Consider the following 19,313-nt stretch of genomic DNA (forward strand, 5'->3'; position numbering starts at 1 on the left):
TCAAACCCTCCCATTGTTTGATATTCCTCCAGCTGCTTTTCTCTTGAAGAGAGACCTAATGTTTTCATGTTAATCATCTTTAATACCAACTGCATTGATGGGTGGCACGGTGGCACAGCGGTAGAGTTGCTGCCTTACAGCGCCAGAGACCTGGGTGCGATGCTGACTACAGGTGCTGTCTGTACGGAGTTTGTACGTTCTCCCTATGACCCGCGTGGGCTTTCTCCAAGATCTTCGGTTTCCTTCCACACTCCAAAGACGTACAGGTTTGTAGGTTAATTGGCTTGGCATAAATGTGTTAATGTGCGGGGATCGCTTGTCGGCGCGGACTCGGTGGAGCCTGTTTCCGCGCTGTACCTCCAAACTAAAACAAAATGTTTGAGTGTTATTGAATTCTCCAATGTTGGAGTTTGCGACTGGATAGTGTTGGGTTGGATTATACCTTCCTCTGGTAGTAGATGTCATACAAAATCACTGGTCAGCTCGGTGATGACATCCATGTTTAGTTTAGTTTTAGAGATACAGCAAGGTAACAGGCCCTTCGGCCCACCGAGTCCGCGCCGACCAGCGATCCCCGCACACTAACACTATCCTGCACACACTGGGGACAAATTACAATTTTACCGAAGCCAATTAACCTACAAACCTGCTCGTCTTTGGAGTGTGGGAGAAAACCGGAGCACCCGGAGAAAACCCACGCAGGTAAGTAGGAGAAAGTGCAAACTCCGTACAGACAGCACCGGTAGACTGGATCGAGACCGGTCTCTGGCGCTGTAAAGCTGCAACTCCACTGCTGCGCCACCGTGCCGCTCCAAAGAGCACAAATGCATCGATATATTTTATCCACACGTGCCACCTATTCTGCACCCCTTGTATTGATGCTTTTATTTACCATGGTAATTAGTTGCAGAATGCATTAAATCGACAGATACTTGATTGGTAAAAGATGCCAAGTGTTGTGGAGAGAAGGCAGGAGAATGGAGTTGAGAGGGACAAATGCATCAGCTATTATTGAATGGCGGAGCAGACTTGATGGGCCAAATGGCCTACGTCTGCTCCTATGTCTTATGGTGTAAGATTGAGTTAGAGGGCTGATCTTCACACATGTAAAGACAGTGATGTGCATGCTCACAATCTGTAACAGACTTATAACAAGTGGGCAGTAGATTAGCTGTACTATATGACATAAACTGCGGTCGGTTGCTGCATTATATCGCAGTGCATTGTCTTGCGCTATCTTACATTCCAGCAATCACAGGTCAGATGTTTCTTGTCAAAGTTTGTGCAACGGAATTTTATTCACTTTAATTTTCCCGTACATTCAAACTCACTCAGCGATGATTTTACTTTCTTTCACAATTCCCTGGTCGGCGACGTATTGGAAACAGATGGGTTCCACGGTCACACACTAAGAGAACGCTGTACTCTGTGCGTGGTGGGTCTGTGCTGTGGGGCTCCCAGAGTTGCTGTCAAACTCCCTGTGGTAAATGTCCAACCTCTGCTCTGCTGTCAGCGGGGGGAGGGGGGAGGGGGGGGGGAGGGGCGGCAGAGAATGCGTGCGAGTCCACCACTTATTCCCCCATTCCACTCACACTTTTCATCAAAGATCCTGCTATAAGATCTTTGCTTTTCATTACCATCAACTATTACTCCAGTTGTAAATCTGAACTATTTATTCAGTGGTGGCAAATAATCTTATAATTGGTCATTTTATTGGGGGGGGGGGGGACTTAACATTGTACATTTGGTTTGACAACAGAATGAACTGTAAGACTGATAGCAAATATCTTCAGCACCAGGTCACATTCATGGGATTCTTCCACTAATTGGTGCTGCCTCTGGCTATGTTCAGTTTTCTACTCGTGGAGCAGCAATGGAATTTTTCCCCCCATGTCCTCGGCAGTATTTATTCTCTAACCTGGGTTTAAAACAAATCCAGAACCGATCTTTATTGTGTTGCCATTTTCTGGCACTTTGACTGTGGCTTCACTTCATTAGCGAGTAAGTGCCTTGGAATCTTCCGATGTTGCAAAAGGCAGAATGTAATATAAATACTTGTTGTTCTAATTACAAGAGCATAGTGTTTTATGGGGCTCAGCATTTTTGTGCAGAATTTATCAGTTTGAGTTCAGAGATACAATATGGAAACAGGACCGAGTCCACGCCGACCAGCGATCCCCGCACACTAACACTATCCTAACCTACATATCTTCACCTCTGTGGAGTGTGGGATGAAACCGAAGATCTCGGAGAAAACACACGCGGTCACGGGGAGAACGTACGAGCCCCGTACAGACAGCACCCGTAGTCGGGATCGAACCCGGGTCTCTGGCGCTGTAAGGCAACAACTTTACCACTGCGCCACCGTGCCGCCCTTCAGTGGTACTCACAAAATAATTAATTAGCGAGTAAGTGCCTTGGAATATTCTGAGGTTACAAAAGGCAGGATGTAATATAAATGCGTTAATCTTACTGCAAAAGCATAGAGTTTTATGAGCTTAGCATTTTTGTGGAGAATTCATTCATTTTAGTTTGGCATGGAAACTTTGGCCCACTGAGTCCGCACTGACCTTTAATGACCACGTACACTAACACTATCCTACACTACCTGGGGTACAATTTTACCGAAGCCAATTAACCTACAAACCTGTACGTCTTTGGAGCATGGGGGGAAACCGGAGCACCCGGAGAAAACCCACGCACGTTCTCCCTGTGATTGTGTGGGTTTCCTCCGGGTGCTCCGGTTTCCTCCCACATTCCAAAGACTTACAGGTTTGTAGGTTAATTGGCTTGAGTAAAATTGTCCCTCGTGTGCAGGGAGTGGAAGACATAAGCGGGATAACATAGAACTAGTGTGAACAGGCAGACACAAAGTGCTGGAGTAAAGGGCCTTGGGTGTCATTTGCGTGTCACGCAGATGGCGCGCAAAGATTTTGTACATCCCAAAATCCCGGGACGCCGCGCGCGACCACGCGTCACTGCCTACGTCACCACGCACCACGCGCGCGTAATGTGCACCATGCGTGCATCACGTGCCCCGTGACACGTAAATGATGTAGTGTAAATGACGTGCAAATTAAGCCCAAGTGAGACAGCCCCTTAACTCAGCGGGACAGGCAGGAATAAAGGAATAGTTGGCCTGTCGGGTTCAGACACTTAAATGGGCGATCGATGGTCGGCGTGGGCTCCAGGGCCCTGTTTCCTTGCAACATCTCTAAACTAAACTAAGCTGAAACTAATGCAGATCGTGTTACACCTCGGATGTTGTGATCTCGCCCCAGTTCCAGGGCCTCCACTGATGTGGAAACTCCCCATCCCCCCCAGGCCAGGCACTTTTCCACCCAGATGAACAGCTAGGCTTTGGATTCTTCAGCTTCAAGTGTGGTGATCGAGGGAGGAGACCCCTTGCAGAGATATAATGAAGTTGCTAAATAGGCATGGAAGAGAAAAGAAAAGATATACGCAGACCCATTATTTGAAATCACATCAAGATGAGGGCTTATCCTCGTAAACTGTTTTTTTTTTTAAACCCCGAGAAAGACAGGATTGATGTAATAGAAGACTTCCTCCATAAAACGATGAATCCCGTGAATGGATCTTTGAGAGAGGAAAGTGGAGACTAAGTCTCTGGAAGTGTTTAAAAGGCATCGGATACCGTAATGCTCACATTGCAATTTTCATCGAGGATCGAGTTATTCGATGAGTCATTTGGCTTCCACTGTCTCTATTTCTATCTTTGATCTCAAGTCGTCAAGTCAGTTTTATTCGTCATGTGCCCATAAAGTGCAGTGAATCTTTCTGAAACGTTGGGATAGAAAAACAAGCGACATGTACCAAATCATGATTGAAATTGCCCAGAGTAGGGGAATCGAGGACCAGAGGACATAGGTTCAAGGTGAAGGGGGAAAAGATTTAATAGGAATTAGTCCCGGGTCCCGTGAAACCCAAGCACTAGGATACAAGGTCTTCCAAAAATTCCCATCATACTTTGGTTCAGTCATCGAGGACCTTGGTTTTACGATACGAAAGCACTTTAATTATCCCATGGAAAGTAATTATAATCCATGTCAAAGCTAGATTTAGTATGAGACGTTTACCTTTATACAAATAACACCAGTGGAATTCTGTCGATGGACACAAAGTGCTGGTGTAACTCAGCGGGACAGGCAGCATCTCTTCAGCCGAAGAAGGGTCTCGACCCGAATCGTCACCCATTCCTCCTCTCCAGGGATGCTGCCTGTCCCGCTGGATTACTCCAGCACTTTGTGTCTATCTTTGGTTTAAGCTAGCATCTGCAGTTCCTCCCTACACATTGGATTCTGTAGTCATGTTTAGTTTACGATACGATACAATACTATTTATCCCAGGAGGAAAATTGATCTGCCAACAATCATAAAAACACAAATTACATGAAACATGAAATTAAAGTGACGAGTGGAAAGGATTGGGGATGTGCAAAGATTGGGGGGGTGGTGGGGGGGGGGGGGTGAAGTCCGTCTCAGTCTACCCCACGACAGGAAGGGGTGGAGTTGCACAGTTTGACAGCCACTGGGAAGAAAGATCTCCTGTGGCATTCTGTCCTGCATCTTGCAATTTGACATTTAGTTTAGACCTACAGCGCAGAAACAGGCCCTTCGGCCCATCGAGTCTGTGCCGACCAGCGATCCCCGCTCACTGACGCTAGCCTACACACACTAGGGACGAGTTTACATTTATACCAAGCCAACCAAACCAGCTTCTGCAGTTCCTTCCTACACATTCCAGCTGCTCAATCTTCCGCTGTCACTTATCATCTTTTTAACCAAAGCCAATTTTTAGCCTAGAAGTCTTTGGAGTGTGGGTGGAAACCGGAGCACCCGTAGAAAACCCACGCGGTCACGGGTAGAACGTGCAAACTCCGCATGGGCAGCACCCGCAGTCAGGGTGGAGCCCGGGTCTCTGGCGCTGTGAGGCAGCCACTCTACCCCTGCGCCGCCGTGTGTGTGTTTTTGCAAACTCAAGGTGAGTTTAAAACAGACTGCAGGAGACGGAGTCGCAGCGAGAAGCTCGATCCATGCGAGTAGAAGCAGCACGGGTCTGCAGTCGTCATCAGCTGCTCCAGTGCTGTGGTTGCCCGGGCAACCAAAGAAAATACAATCACGCCTGCTATGTGACTTGGCGATGAGAAGCTCGATGAGTATCAGGAGATGATTCACTCTGCTTCAGGGACAATTTCATCCCACTTGGTATCACTCCCTCTTCTCCCCTCTCCCATCCGCCAAAAGGTGTAGAAGTGTGAAAACGCCGCCTCCGGATTCAGGTCTGAAGAAGGGTCTCGACCAGAAACGTAGCCCATTCCTTCTCTCCAGAGATGCTGCCTGTCCCGCTCAGTTGCTCCAGCATTTTGTGTCTATCTCCAGATTCAGGGACAGTTTCTTCCCAGCTATTATCAGGCAACCGAACCATCTTATCAACAACTGGAGAGCGATCCTGAACTACTATCCACCTCATTGGAGACCCTTGGACTATCTTGGATCAGACTTTACTAGCTTTATCTTGCATTATACGTTATTCACGTTATTCCCTTTATCATGTATGTCTACACTTAGAAAGGTCGCTATTGTAATCATGTATCGCCTTTCCGCTGACTAATTAGCATGCAACAAAAAGCTTTTCACTGTACCTTGGTACACGTGACAATAAACTAAACTCATACTCGTGGGCCTGTCCCACTTAGGCGACTTTTTAGGCAACTGCAGGAGACTATGCAGTCACCATATGGTCGCCACATGTTCGCGGGTGGTTGCCGGGGAGTCGCCTTCATGGTCGTTAGGAGTTCGCGCATTCTGGGAACTAGTCGTGGCCTTATTATGGTCGCCGTGAATTTTTCATCGTCGAAAAATTACCGGCGACTAGAATGAAGCCGCCATGGAGAGTAGCAAGAATTCCCGTGCCGTAGGTGGCTCGAAGGTTCTCGTAGGTTGTAGCCGTTGCTGACCGGCAAATTTCATTGGCTCATTGGGAAAAAACAATGTAAGCAGTAGTTTTCAGAACCAAGGATAACCGACCGGTAATGTTAAATGTCCGCCGAGCTTCACAGCCGTGTATCTGTGGCTTCTTAAATGTTGTCGCCACTCCTTCTCCCCGCTCTCCCCCCCTTTTAAAGGACTTACCGTACACTGTGCTTTAGCCGTCTTTTTACAGCGCCAACCTTCCTGTTCATCGCGGTGTGTGTCTGTTTCACCTTGGCTTTGCACCGTGAATTTTTTAGACAGCGCTCCCCCCGCTCGCCCTGTCCCCCGCCTGCATAACGGGCTGGTGAAGGAAGCAATGTGTTTGTGTGTGTTCCACTCGGACAGTCGCCGTTCCAGTTGCCGGTTTTTCAGGCGACTGCCGGCAACTTGACAGTCACCGGCAGTCCGCTGAAAAATCGCCTAAGTGGGACAGGCTCATAACAATCGGACCAATACACCCACAACCCATGCTGCGGTGAGTTTTGCAAATATTTCCCAGAGATTATCCTTATTGCACGGAAACCTCATCCATTTCTATGGTCTGAGGTTCAGAAGAGACTCGGCTTGTACTCGCTAGAATTTAGAAGATTGAGGGGGGATCTTATCGAAACTTACAACATTCTTAAGGGGTTGGACAGGCTAGATGCAGGAAGATTGTTCCCGATGTTGGGGAAGTCCAGAACAAGGGGTCACAGTTTAAGGATAAAGGGGAAATCTTTTAGGACTGAGATGAGAAAAACATTTTTACACAGAGAGTGGTGAATCTCTGGAATTCTCTGCCACAGAATGTAGTTGAGGCCAGTTCATTGGCTATATTTAACAGGTAGTTAGATGTGGCCCTTGTGGCTAAAGGGATCAGGGGGTATGGAGAGAAGGCAGGTACAGGATACTGAGTTGGATGATCAGCCATGATCATATTGAATGGCTCGAAGGGCCAAATGGCCTACTCCTGCACCTATTTTCTATGTTTCTATGTTTCTAATACTGAGTCTGGGTATAACCTCTTATTGAGGGTCCCTCTGACTCTTTTGATAGGTTTTTAGATAACACAGGGAATGGAGGGGATGGTGAGCTTGTGCGGGCAGAGGAGATTAGTTTAACTGGGCATCATGTTCAGCTTTTCACTGTACCTCAGTACAAGTGACAATAACCTAAACTCAACTCAGCACATCAAACCAAGTGTCACTCAATCTGGAGGATCCCAATCTTGCCACTTTTTAGTTTTAGTTTGGATTTTTTAGATACAGCATGAAAACATTGCCCTTCGGCCCACCGAGTCCGCGCCGACCATCGATCACCCATTCACACTAGTTCCACGTTATCCCACTTTCTCATCCATTCCCTTCACACCGAGGGCCAATTAACCTAAAAACCTGCGTGTCGTTGGGATGTGGGAGGAAACTGAAGCATCTGGGGGAAAACCCAATGGGGAGAACGTACAAAATTTAACGGGTGATCGATGGTCAGCATGGACCCAGTGGGCCGAAGGGCCTGTTTCCACGCTGCATCTTTCAATCAATAAATCAATCAATTATAGGTACACAAAAATGCTGGAGAAACTCAGCGGGTGCAGCAGCATCTATGGAGCGTAGGAAATAGGCTGATAGGGGGTGGCAGGGAGAAGGAAGGAAAAAAACAATTAAATATGTTCTTATTCCAGCAGCAGCCAAGCAATTTTAATTTTACTGGGCCTTAGTGGCAGATGAAACAATTTTATTTAAACAATTTTTTTAAAGTTATCAAAAGTTTTGAGCATTTGCAGGTCAGTTGTGACCTAAGGGGCAGCGGTAGAGTTTCCGCCTTACAGCTCCAGAGACCCGGGTTCGATCCTGACGACTGGTGCTGCCTGCACGGAGTTTGAACGTTCTCCCTATGACCGCGTGGGTTTTCCCCGGGAACTTTGGTTCCTCCCATACTCCAAAGACGTACAGGTTTTTAAGGTTAATTGGCTTGCTATTAATTTAAAAAATGTCCCTCGTGTGGGTAGGATAGTCTCAAGAGCCCGTCCCACTTGGCGATTTTTTCCAACGACTGCCAACATCATTGACCGACCTATCAGGGTCACCAAAAGATTTTGAACATTTCAAAATCCAGCGGCGACAAATAAAATGTTGCGACACTTGAGGAGACATCGGGTGTCAATACGTCGTCACGCCGCGGCATTTTCGGTGACCTGATACGTCAGTCAATGATGCCGACAGTCGCCGAAAAAAATCACCAAGTGGGACAGGCCCTTTAAGCGGCCTTTTCACGGGGCGACTTGACGCAAGAGTTAACCGGAGTTTATCATCATGGGAACCTCGTGCGATAACAGTACGGCATTCGTGGACCACCGTGGACCACCGTAGCGCTAACGGCAGGTACTCGTGTAACTTGGTCACTCGGGAGAAAATTCAAGAAAGTTTGAATTTCTCCAAGATTGACTTGTACACTTGTGGTTGAGTATTGCAACATTATATGAACGTAGTGGCCAGTGTGATATCCGTAATAACTCTTGCGGGTACCGTGGGAACTCCTGCGAACGGTGAACCCGGAAGCTGGACAGAGGGAACAGAAGGTGAGTAAAAATTATCTTATGTGGGATTGAATTTAAAAAATAAATAAAAATAAAGATTTGCATCCGCATATGGACATCAACTTATTCATGAGTTATGTTAATGAGATTCAAGAAAATAACTATAATCTTTAAAAGGGACTTTAAAAGGGACTTTACTGAAAGGTTACGCATTTTTATGGTCCGTGAGAAATTTTTCACATGTACTTCTTTGAGAGATACAGGTCGGAGTCCTCGGGTCCAGGGGTCCGGAACGCTACCAATCAATGTTGTACAGAGACCCGTGTAAGGAGTGAACTGCACATGCTGGTTTAAACCGAAGACAGACACAGAAAGCTGGAGTAACTCAGCGAGTCAAGCAGCATCTCTGGAGAAATATAGCTGATGTTTCGGGACGAGACACATCTTCAGACTCAATTCCGATTAAGCTGTCTGAAGAAGGGTTCCGATTCGAATCGCCACCTATTCTTTTTCTCCAGAGATGCTGCCTGACCCGCTGACTTACTCCAGCTTTTTATGTTTTTCTTCCCAGATCTGACTTACCTGCTGAGTTACACCAACATTTTGTGCCCTTCTGTGCGTATTAACCAGCATTAACCAGCGTCTGCAGTTCCTTTAGACATTACCTAACTTCAGATTTTAGAGATATAGCGCGTGGGAACTCCTGCGAACGGTAAACCCGGAAGCTGGACAGAGCGGAAAGAAGGTGAGTAAAACAGGTGGTCTCAATATCGACAAGGGAACATGTGTCCTTCGAGGACGTCTCACCTAATTGTCATTGTTGGATAATCTTTTTAACAGGAACACTTGCAGAGATGGCTCCCAGAAAATCTCAAAGAAAGGGGGTAAAGCGTGTCAGAGATGTTTTTGCCATGTTGCGCTATTCAGTTTCTATATTGTTTCAGTTTCTATATCTATATTGTTGCTCTATTCAGTTTCCCAGGGGGTCGGGACGGGACTGGAGTTGGGAGGGAAAGGTGCGGGAGTCGAGGGAGAGGAGGGGGAGACAGATGGGGGTGTCTTCATTTACTGGCGGCGGGTGTCTGTCACTGAAACAGGCAGGCGAGATTTCACATCCACCTTGTGTGTGCCTCTCTCTCTCTCTCCCTCCCTCTTACACAGGCTGAGAGACTCTGCCTCTGTGAGTGTACGTCTCTTTCTCCCCCTCTCCCACACACAGTAAGACCGAGGTACTGTGCTCAGTCCATCTGTGTCTCCCACATACACAGTAAAACATGTCTCCAAATGAGACAATTCAACCAAGGGAGGATATATATATTGTGTGAAAAAAAAAGTTACACCATTTGTGTCACGTGTAGTTCACGATGTTCATTCAAGATTTAACGGGAAAGCTCGGGAAACGGACAAGTCACTCGCACAAATAACAGAAATGCCGAGTACCGTGGGAACTCTTTATCTACCTCTGTTATATCGTGCGAGACTCGTGCTGGACCAGGACCTCTTCACTCTGGTGACATCTTGCGTCAACTCGCCCCGTGAAAAAGCCCCATTAGTGTGCAGGGATCGCTGGTCGGTGCAGACTTGGTGGGCCGAAGGGCCTGTTAACCGTGCTATATCTCTAAACTAAACTAGACTAAACTAAACTTCAGGTAGAAGGTACAGGACCCTGAAGACTGCAACAACCAGGTTCAGGAATAGCTACTTCCCCACAGCCATCAGGCTTTTAAACCTGGCTCGGACAAAACTCTGATTATTAATAACCCATTTTCTGTTATTCGCACTTTATCAGTTTATTTATTCATGTGTGTATATATTTATATTATGGTATATGGACACACTTATCTGTTTTGTAGTAAATGCCTACTATGTTCTGTGTGCTTCAGCAAAGCAAGAATTTCATTGTCCTATACAGGGACACATGACAATAAACTCACTTGAACTTGAACTTGAACTAAAGAGTACAACATGTTTTATCTTGCAAAAATTCAAGATGCATTTGTAATCTTCAGTTGGAACTGAACCGAGATCGGGTTAAAAAATGTGTAGGAAGGAACTGCAGATGCTGGTTTACACCGAAGATAAGCACAAAATGCTGGGGTAACTCAGTGGGACAGGCAGCATCGCTGGAGAGAAGGAATGGGTGACGTTTCAGGTCGAGACCCTTCTACAGAGGGAACGTCACCCGTTCCTTCCCTCCAGAGATGCTGCCTGTCCCGCTGAATTACCCCAGCTTTCTGTGTCTATCTTCGGGTTGCAAAAGGTTGTTTTAAAGGCATGCACCATTATTGCAAGGCTTGGAAGGTTTGCGCTATTTCACAGCATGATCTAATTATCTGTTGGACGGAACGTGTAGCTGGGCAAATTAGGAGGATATCCGTGCTTAGCCAACTATGACTTTTAAAGTCTAATTCCGCAAGAGTGAAGTGGTGAACTCAACCGGAAAACCAGGCGCTTTCTTCAAGAATTTTTCAAGTCATAATTGAGTTGCCTGATTTTTTTTTTTTCCAAGTCAGTTTTCTCTCGTTTCTCTCCTATTTACGAATAGCTGGCAAGAGGCTGATAATTCCGTGTGGTTCCACTCTATTTATGTGGCTCAGAAGCCAGTGTTTGCAGCCTCGATGGCTTGATGCTCTCCCCAGGAAGGAAGTGTCCCAAAAGGGAATGCGGGGAGTGCTGATTGTGGACATTTGAAATGAAAACAGATAATGCTGGAAATTCTCAGCGGGTCAGGCCGGAACTGCGGAGAGTGAAACAGAGTTAATGTTAAGTTGCTGACCTTTCATCGGCACTCTGGTCCTGCTGCTAATGGCAGCAACCTACCAAGTAGAACCTTCTCTCCAGAGATGCTGCCTGTCCCGCTGAGGTGCCGCTTACACCCCAGCGGTATGAATATTGATTTCTCTAACTTCAAGTAACCCTTGCATCCCTTCTCTCTCCGTCCCTCCCCCACCCAGGTAGTTGTACTAGTTTCAAGGTCGTCTTGTTGAGTCTCATTGTCCGTGACCCATTTTCACCAAGCCCACAGCTGACAATGGCCTGCTTCCTGTATCATCTTTACTTGTTTACATATCTTTCATTCATTTGTTCCATTTCTCTCTATATCACCGTCTATATCTCTCGTCTCCCTTTCCGCCCACTCTCAGTCTAAAGAAGGGTGTCATATGCTGAGAGAATGGAGCAGCTGGGCTTGTGCACTCTGGAGTTTAGAAGGATGAGAGGGTATCTCATTGAAACATATAAGATTGTTAAGGGCTTGGACACGCTAGAGGCGGGAAACATGTTCCCGATGTTGGGGGAGTCCAGAACCAGGGGCCACAGTTTAAGAATAAGGAGTAAGCCATTTAGAACGGAGACGAGGAAACACTTTTTCTCACAGAGAGTGGTGAGTCTGTGGAATTCTGCCTCAGAGGGCGGTGGAGGCAGGTTTTCTGGATGCTTTCAAGAGAGAGCTAGATAGGGCTCTTAAAAATAACGGAGTCAGAGGATATGGGGAGAGGCAGGAACGGGGTACTGATTGGGGATGATCAGCCATGATCACAATGAATGGCGGTGCTGGCTAGAAGGGCCGAATGGCCTACTCCTGCACCTATTGTCTATTGTCTATTGACCCGAAACGTCACCTATTCCTTTTCTCCAGAGAAGCTGCCTGACCCGCAGAGTTACTCCAGCTATTTGTGACTGTCTTTGGTTTAAAGCAGCATCTGCAGTTCCTTCCTAAGCAAGTAGAATGAAGATGTGGACAGTCAGAAGAAACACAGTAAACTCTGCAATCCAGCAGCAGGACACAAAGCTTCAGGACACAAAGTGCTGGATTAACTCAGCGGGTCGGGCAGCATCTCTGGAGAAGATGGATAGGTGACGTATCGGGTTGGGACTCTTCTTCGGACACCTGCTGCAGTTCCTCGTTTCTACAAACAACGTTTCAGGTCGGGACCCTTCTTCAGACCTCCGGGCCAGCAGCATAATCACTCCCTCTTCCCCCCTCTCCCATCAGGCAAGAGGAATTGAAGTTTGAAAGCGCACACCACCAGATTCAGGCACAGTTTCTTCCCAGCTGCTATCAGGCAACTGAACCATCCTGAACTGTCAACAACTAGAGATCGGTCCTGAACTACTATCTACCTCATGGTCACCTTTTGAGCTATCTTTAATCGAGCACTAATCTGCACTAATCATTACGCCCTTGATCCTGTATCTGTACGTGGCCAGTTTCCACGCTTCCTCTCTAAAGGCTAAATGTTGCAAACTTTATTCATGTGGATATGACTCTCACTTTCAATTAAATTCCCTCCACATTGATGACCCAACCTCCCGTTTCACCCCAGAATAAGTTCTAGGAGCAGAATTAGGCCATTCGGCCCATCAAGTCTACTCCGCCATTCAATCATGGCTAATCTAGCTCTTCCTCTCAACCCCATTCTCCTGCCTTCTCCCCGTAACCCCTGACACCCGTCCTAATCGTAAATCTCTCAATCTGCACCTTAAAAATGCCATAGACTGCCTCCACAGCCGTCTGTGGCAATGAGTTCCACAGATACGCCACCCTCTGGCTAAATAAATTCCTCCTCATCTTCCTTCTAAAGGTACAAATAGCTAGAAAACTTTGACAAAATAAATCCTTGGCCGTTGAACTACAGGTTATGCCTGCGTTAACTATTGCCTTCAGTGATATAATTTCTTAAGTAAGAGGATAGCGGTGTTTCAGTCACCCTGTCCTAAAATCACAGCCCTTCAAGATCTTCCAGTTTGTTTCCTACAACTTGCCATCAGGCCTCCGTGTCCCTGTGTAGAGAGAACGGTCCCCATTGTGAAATTGAACCGTAGGGCCTCATGTTTAGTTTGGTTTGGAGATGCAGCGCGGAAATAGGCCCTTCGGCCCACGGAGTGCGCGCCAACCATCGATCCCCGCACACTAGGTACACACTAGGGACCAATTACAATTCTACCAGTCTGAAGTCGGGTCTCGACCCGAAACGTCGCCTATTCCTTCGCTGCATAGATGCTGCCTCACCCGCTGAGGTACTCCAGCTTTTTTGTCTAAAGTTTAAGAAGGGGTAAGCCTTTTAGAACGGAGATGAGGAAACACTTTTTCACACAGAGTGTTGTGAGTCTGTGGAATTCTCTGCCTCAGAGGGCGATGGAGGCCGGTTCTCTGGATACTTTCGAGAGCTTGATATGTCTCTTAAAGATAGTGGAGTCAGGGGATATGGGGAGAAGGCAGGAATGGGGTACTGATTGGGGATGATCAACCATGATCACATTGAATGGTGGTGCTGGCTCGAAGGGCCAAATTGCCTACTCCTGCGCCTATTGTCTATTGTCTATAAAGCCAAAGGTTTTGTTGGTTAATTAGCTTGGTATAAATGTTTTTTTTTAAGTATCCCTACTGTGTGTAGGATCGTGTCAATGTGCGGGGATCGATGGTTGGTGCGGACTCGGTGGATCGAAGGGCCTGTTTCCGCGCTGTATCTCTAAACTAACCTAAATTAACCTACAAACCTGGACGTCTTTGGAGAGTGAGTGGAAACCAGAGCACCGAGAGAAAACCCACGCAGGTCACGGGGAGGAGGTACAAACGCCATACAGACAGCACCTGTAGTCAGGACCGATCCCCAGTCTCTGGCGCTGTAAGGCAGCAACTCTACCGCTGCGCCACCATGCCGCCCCATGTCTGTGTTCCTTTTAACTCATGATAGGGACTAGGCAGTAGTGGTGATGATAAACCACTTCACCGTATGCAGTGCATCAGATCCAGACAGCCTGTTCTTAAGGAAAAGTAATTAACGTTGAGTAAGCAATGCGGTCACTTTGAAATCACAGGTGTCTGGGAACATGTCAGGGGTTGGTAGGGGTGAGTTGCTGCTTAAATTGGTAACAACATGAATTCTGACCTCATTCTGTGACAGAGGAGACCATGTCTGCTGAAGCCACTGCAGACTCACGACACGTACTGAAAAATGCTTTTAAATAGACACATGGATATGCAGGGAATGGAGTGATGTGGCAGATAGGAGTCGATCTTGACATCATGGTCAGTGCAGACATTGTGGGCCGAAGGGCCTGGTCCAGTGCTGTACTGTTCCGTATGTAATATAAAAATATATATCACGTAAAAAAAAATGTATGTATTGGGGAGGGAGTGTTTGGGGATGAGGGGAAATGAGCCGCGCCTGCACAGTTAGGGGCTATGGGTGAGTGGTGGTATATTGCGTTGGGGAACGGGTTGCGTTGGGGGACCAGGCCTCCCGTGTGACAGGGACCCAACGGGTCCCACTTAGTCTAGTATATATATAGAAGCAAGTGTGTGTATATATAGAAATATATACACACATGTGTGCATGCATCTTTATACAAAAATACAAATAAAAATGTAAATATTTTAACAAATATATATGGACCCCACACACACACACACACACACACACACACACACACACACACACACACACACACACACACACACACACACACACACGCACATGTACACACACACACACACACACACACACACACACACACGCACATGTACACACACACACACACACACACACACACACACACATTTATATTCACGGATTATATATATTATACATATAATATATTGATCTATTGTATACACATTTACTTTATTCAAATACTGTGGCAGGGTTCCCTGATATTACCATATTAAATGTGTTAAACTCATCGCTCCATTCCTCTAACATATATTCCATTAAAAATGAATATTCCACCCAGTTTGTATGAGTTTGGTGGGGGAGTCCACAGTTTTAACGCTTCAATGAGCCTTCATTTCTCATGTTTGTGAAGCTGTCAGAATGCAATGTCTGTGGTTACGTTTCCCAGCATCCAGAAACAAAAGTCCTTTTTTTTTTCCAAACGGTGTTTTTTGGGAGAAAGACAAGTGTTTCCCTCCACTGCACAAGACCCCAAGTAGTGGCGCACTCCAATTATCTCCAAATGCCGGCGACCAGCCGCAGTTTGGCCTCTCCACTGTGTTGGCGAATGGTCAGGAAACAAAATCAGAAACATGTTGACGAAGTCTTGCCAAAAGGTTAAGTGGGACATCCTTCAATACTTAGCAGCCGGGGAATCTTGAAACGGTAACACCTCTATCCCCCCCCCCCCCCCCCCCCCCCCCCCCCCCCCCCCCCACAATTCCCCAAATAGATATTTCATTGACTAACAACCAACCTGCGGAACAGACTCTTGAAGAAGATAGACTCAAAATGCTGGAGTAACTCAGTTCAGCGGGATAGGCTGTATCTCCGGAGAGAAGGAATCGATGACGTTTCGGGTCGAGACCCTTCTTCAGACCCGAAACGTCACCCATTCCTTCTCTCCAGAGATGCTGCCTGTCCCGCTGAGCTGAGTTACTCCAGCTTTTTGTGTCTATCTTCGGTTTAAACCAGCATCTGCAGTTCCTTCCTACATAGACTCTTAAAGAAGATGTGAAAACACTTGGTGTGAATTCAGTCAAATGCAGATTGAATACGTTTCTTTAGAAAAATATTATTTTGTCTAAAACGTACTGAAGCATGACATTGTGACGATGGGGAAGAAAGTGAGTTTGGACCTCTCTCCACCAAAGCTGTTGACAACTCATTTCCTCGTATTATTTCTTGAGGGGTTTATTTACAGACATTGGATAAAGATTGATTTGTTGCGATTAGTCACTGAGTCATTCTAATTATTGCAGCATGTGATTCTCACAGAGGTAGTTGGTGACATCGCTAGGCTCGACTCTGCTGCAAGCACTTCCTTTTTATCCTAAAATGGGGCTTACATTTCAAGTGCTGGCGAGCAAAGATTGTGGTCTTTAAAATAGATCATTTAGCATTGTATTCAGTTTCATGGACATCCTCGTGTGTGTGTGTGTGTGTGTGTGTGTGTGTATATTTCTCCAGGTGTGGTCTCACTAGGGCCCTGTACAACTGCAGAAGGTCCTTTTTGCTCCTATACTCAATGCCTCTCGTTATTAAGGCCAACATGCCGTTAGCTTTTTTGTTGTTGTAAAAGCTGTAGTTTAGCTGGTGCATGCGACCCAAATGATAAATCCTATCTCTGATATTCCCTCAGGAAAAGGCAAGGAGCAGCCTGGTTTATCTGGTGACACAACTGGCTGACATGGAGCATTGTTATCACCACATCCTGCTGCTGGAGATTAAAACCATCACCGACACCTTCAGCAACATTCTCGGATCGCAGAGTAAAGACATTTATTGCATGAGTAACAGCTTCACGGCAATCGCCAAACTTCTGGCCAAACATCTAGAGAAGGACATTGCTGCAACCAGAAGGTAACGTCACTTCTGTGTGTACATGTGTGTGTGCGTGTGTGTATGTGCATGTGTGTGTGTATGTGTGTGCGTGCATGCGTGTGTTCACACGTGTATCTGTGTGGATGTGTGTGTGTGTGTGTTCATGCGTGTGTGTGTACGTGTACCTGTGTCTGTGCGCATACATGTGTGTGTAAGTGGGTGTATTCCTGTGTGAGTGTGTTCATGCGCGTGTGTGTACGTGTATGTTCATGTGTGTGTGTGTACGTGTGTGCATGCATGTATGTGTGTATACGTGTGTGTTCATACGCGCATGTATGTGCATGCATGTGTGTATTCGTGTGTGCACATGTGTGTTTGTGCACATGCGCGTGTGTGTACGTGTATGTTCATATGTGTGTGTGTGTGTACGTGTGTGCATGCATGTGTGTGTGTATACGTGTGTGTGTTCATGCGCGCATGTGCATGCATGCATGTGTGTATTCGTGTGTGCACATGTGTGTTTGTGCACATGCGCGTGTGTGTACGTGTATGTTCATGTGTGTGTGTGTGTGTACGGGTGTGCATGCATGTGTGTGTGTATACGTGTGTGTGTTCATGCGCGCATGTGCATGCATGCATGTGTGTATTCGTGTGTGCACATGTGTGTTTGTGCACACGCACGTGCGTGTGCGTGCATGCGTGCAAGTACTTTGAGTCCAGTTTAGTTTATTGTCACGTGTACTGAGGAACAGTGAAATGTTTTATTGTTGCACGTTAACCGGTCAGTGGAAAGACTGTACATGATTACAGTCGAGCCTTCCACAGTGTACAGATACATGATAAAGGGAATAGAGGAGATCATAATTATAGTAAGAAACGTTGCTGTAGGGATAGAGATTTAAAAGAATGGAGCAATTGTAATGTGTGATTGCAGATCCACTTCGGTGACGAGCCTCAAATAGTCGCCTGAGTTGTGCGCCATCTTGAATTCTGTGTGTGTGTGTGTATGTGTGTGTGTGTGTGTGTGTGTGTGTGTGTGTGTGTGTGTGTGTGTGTGTGTGTGTGTGTGTGTGTGTGTGTGTGTGTGTGTATGCGTGCGCGTGTTTGTGTGTGTATGCGCGCGTATGTGCGTGCTTGCATTTGTGTGCGCGTGCGCGTGTGTGTGCACGTGTGCGTGTGTTTGCGTGAGATGTGCGTCACTCTACTGTTCCACTACTGCTCAGCGTCTCACCATTGAAATGCAATAGATGTGGGGAATTGATCACATTTGTTCAGTAAAAATATGTAAATCTTTCTGGATTTTGGTTTGGTTGTAGTTGAAGTGTCGCGTGCAGTTCTGGTCGCCCCATTGCAGGAAGGAGGTGGAAGCTATGGAGAGGATGTAGGAGATAGGAGATGTTTAGAGGGGAGGTGGGACTAGTGTAGATGAGTCAGCATGGGCACGTTGGGCCAAAGGGCCTGTTTTGGGGTGGAATGGGTGACGCTTTTGGGTCGAGACCCTTCTTCAGACGAGTCAGGGAAAAGGGAAACAAGAGACATAGACGATGATGTCGAGAGATAAAGAACAATGAATGAAGGATACGCAACAATAATGATAAATATCCCCTTTCTGCGCTGAGATGTGAAGGCTTTTGGATCGTGCCAATACTGTTTGGCAACTGCACACCTGGCCATCTACACGGACAACTTCTGCATGCAGTCCAGAGGGCAGTGAATCATCAGACCATTCAAGGCAGCTTTTCACCAGCGTTTCCACAAACATAACAGGAAACCTCATTTCAGAAAAACAAGTTCTTCATTGTATTTGCTTTAGAAAAAAAATAGCTCTTGTGTACACCAGACACATGACTCATGCCTAGTGGGGGTGATAGAAAATAAATTGCTTGTGAATAAGACATCCCAACTCTTGTACATTGTTTGTGGGGGAGCTTGCGGGCTCTAGTATACCTGTACACACTGTGGCGTCTTGCATTCAGTAATGCTTTGATCCTTATCTCAAAGGGTCACTGAACAAATGTCCATTGTCCAGTACACACAGCAATCACTGAGCTGCAAAAGTATTGAAGATGCCATATATATGTTGATCAATTTTAAAGTCTTTAGTTTTAGTTTTAAGGGCCTGTCACCCAAAGAGTTGCAGTGTTTTTTAGGCGACTGCCGGCGACTAGGCTGTCACCATGTGGTCGCCGGGGTGTCGCCTGTATGGTCATGAGTCGTATCTCCAGTCGCCCAAAGAGTCGGAGCATTTTTCTGGTCGCCGCTGGATTTTGAAATGTTCAAGGCGACCGTGGGCTTGTCGTAGCTTGTCTTCTCCTGACGTGCGACCGTGGGCTTGTCGTAGCTTGTCTTCTCCTGACGTAGGTGCTGTCGTAGGTTGTCGCCAGGTGCTGACTTCGGTGAATTCCATTGTCATAGTCTCCCAAGTGGGACAGGCCCATTAGACCAGTCGCCGGTTTCTCGGTGACCTGCTACGACTATGACAGTCGCCGGCAGTCGCCTAAAAAAATCGCCTACGTGGGACAGGCCCTTTCGTGATACAGCGTGGAA

The 19,313-nt window shown here is 46.6% G+C and overlaps 1 protein-coding gene across 10 annotated transcripts in view; it reads left to right on the forward strand.

Annotated features, from left to right (window-relative positions):
* veph1 (ventricular zone expressed PH domain containing 1) overlaps positions 1–19,313 on the forward strand; it is a 161,076-nt gene that overhangs the window by 76,345 nt on the left and 65,418 nt on the right. For all 10 annotated transcript variants that reach the window (XM_033031218.1, XM_033031219.1, XM_033031222.1 and 7 more), the window contains one exon: positions 16,585–16,805. In XM_033031218.1, coding sequence (XP_032887109.1) covers positions 16,585–16,805 — 221 coding nt within the window. The remainder of the gene's footprint in view (positions 1–16,584; positions 16,806–19,313) is intronic.

Source organism: Amblyraja radiata, chromosome 13, assembly GCF_010909765.2.
Source record: "Amblyraja radiata isolate CabotCenter1 chromosome 13, sAmbRad1.1.pri, whole genome shotgun sequence".
NCBI classification, from domain to species: Eukaryota; Metazoa; Chordata; class Chondrichthyes; order Rajiformes; family Rajidae; genus Amblyraja; species Amblyraja radiata.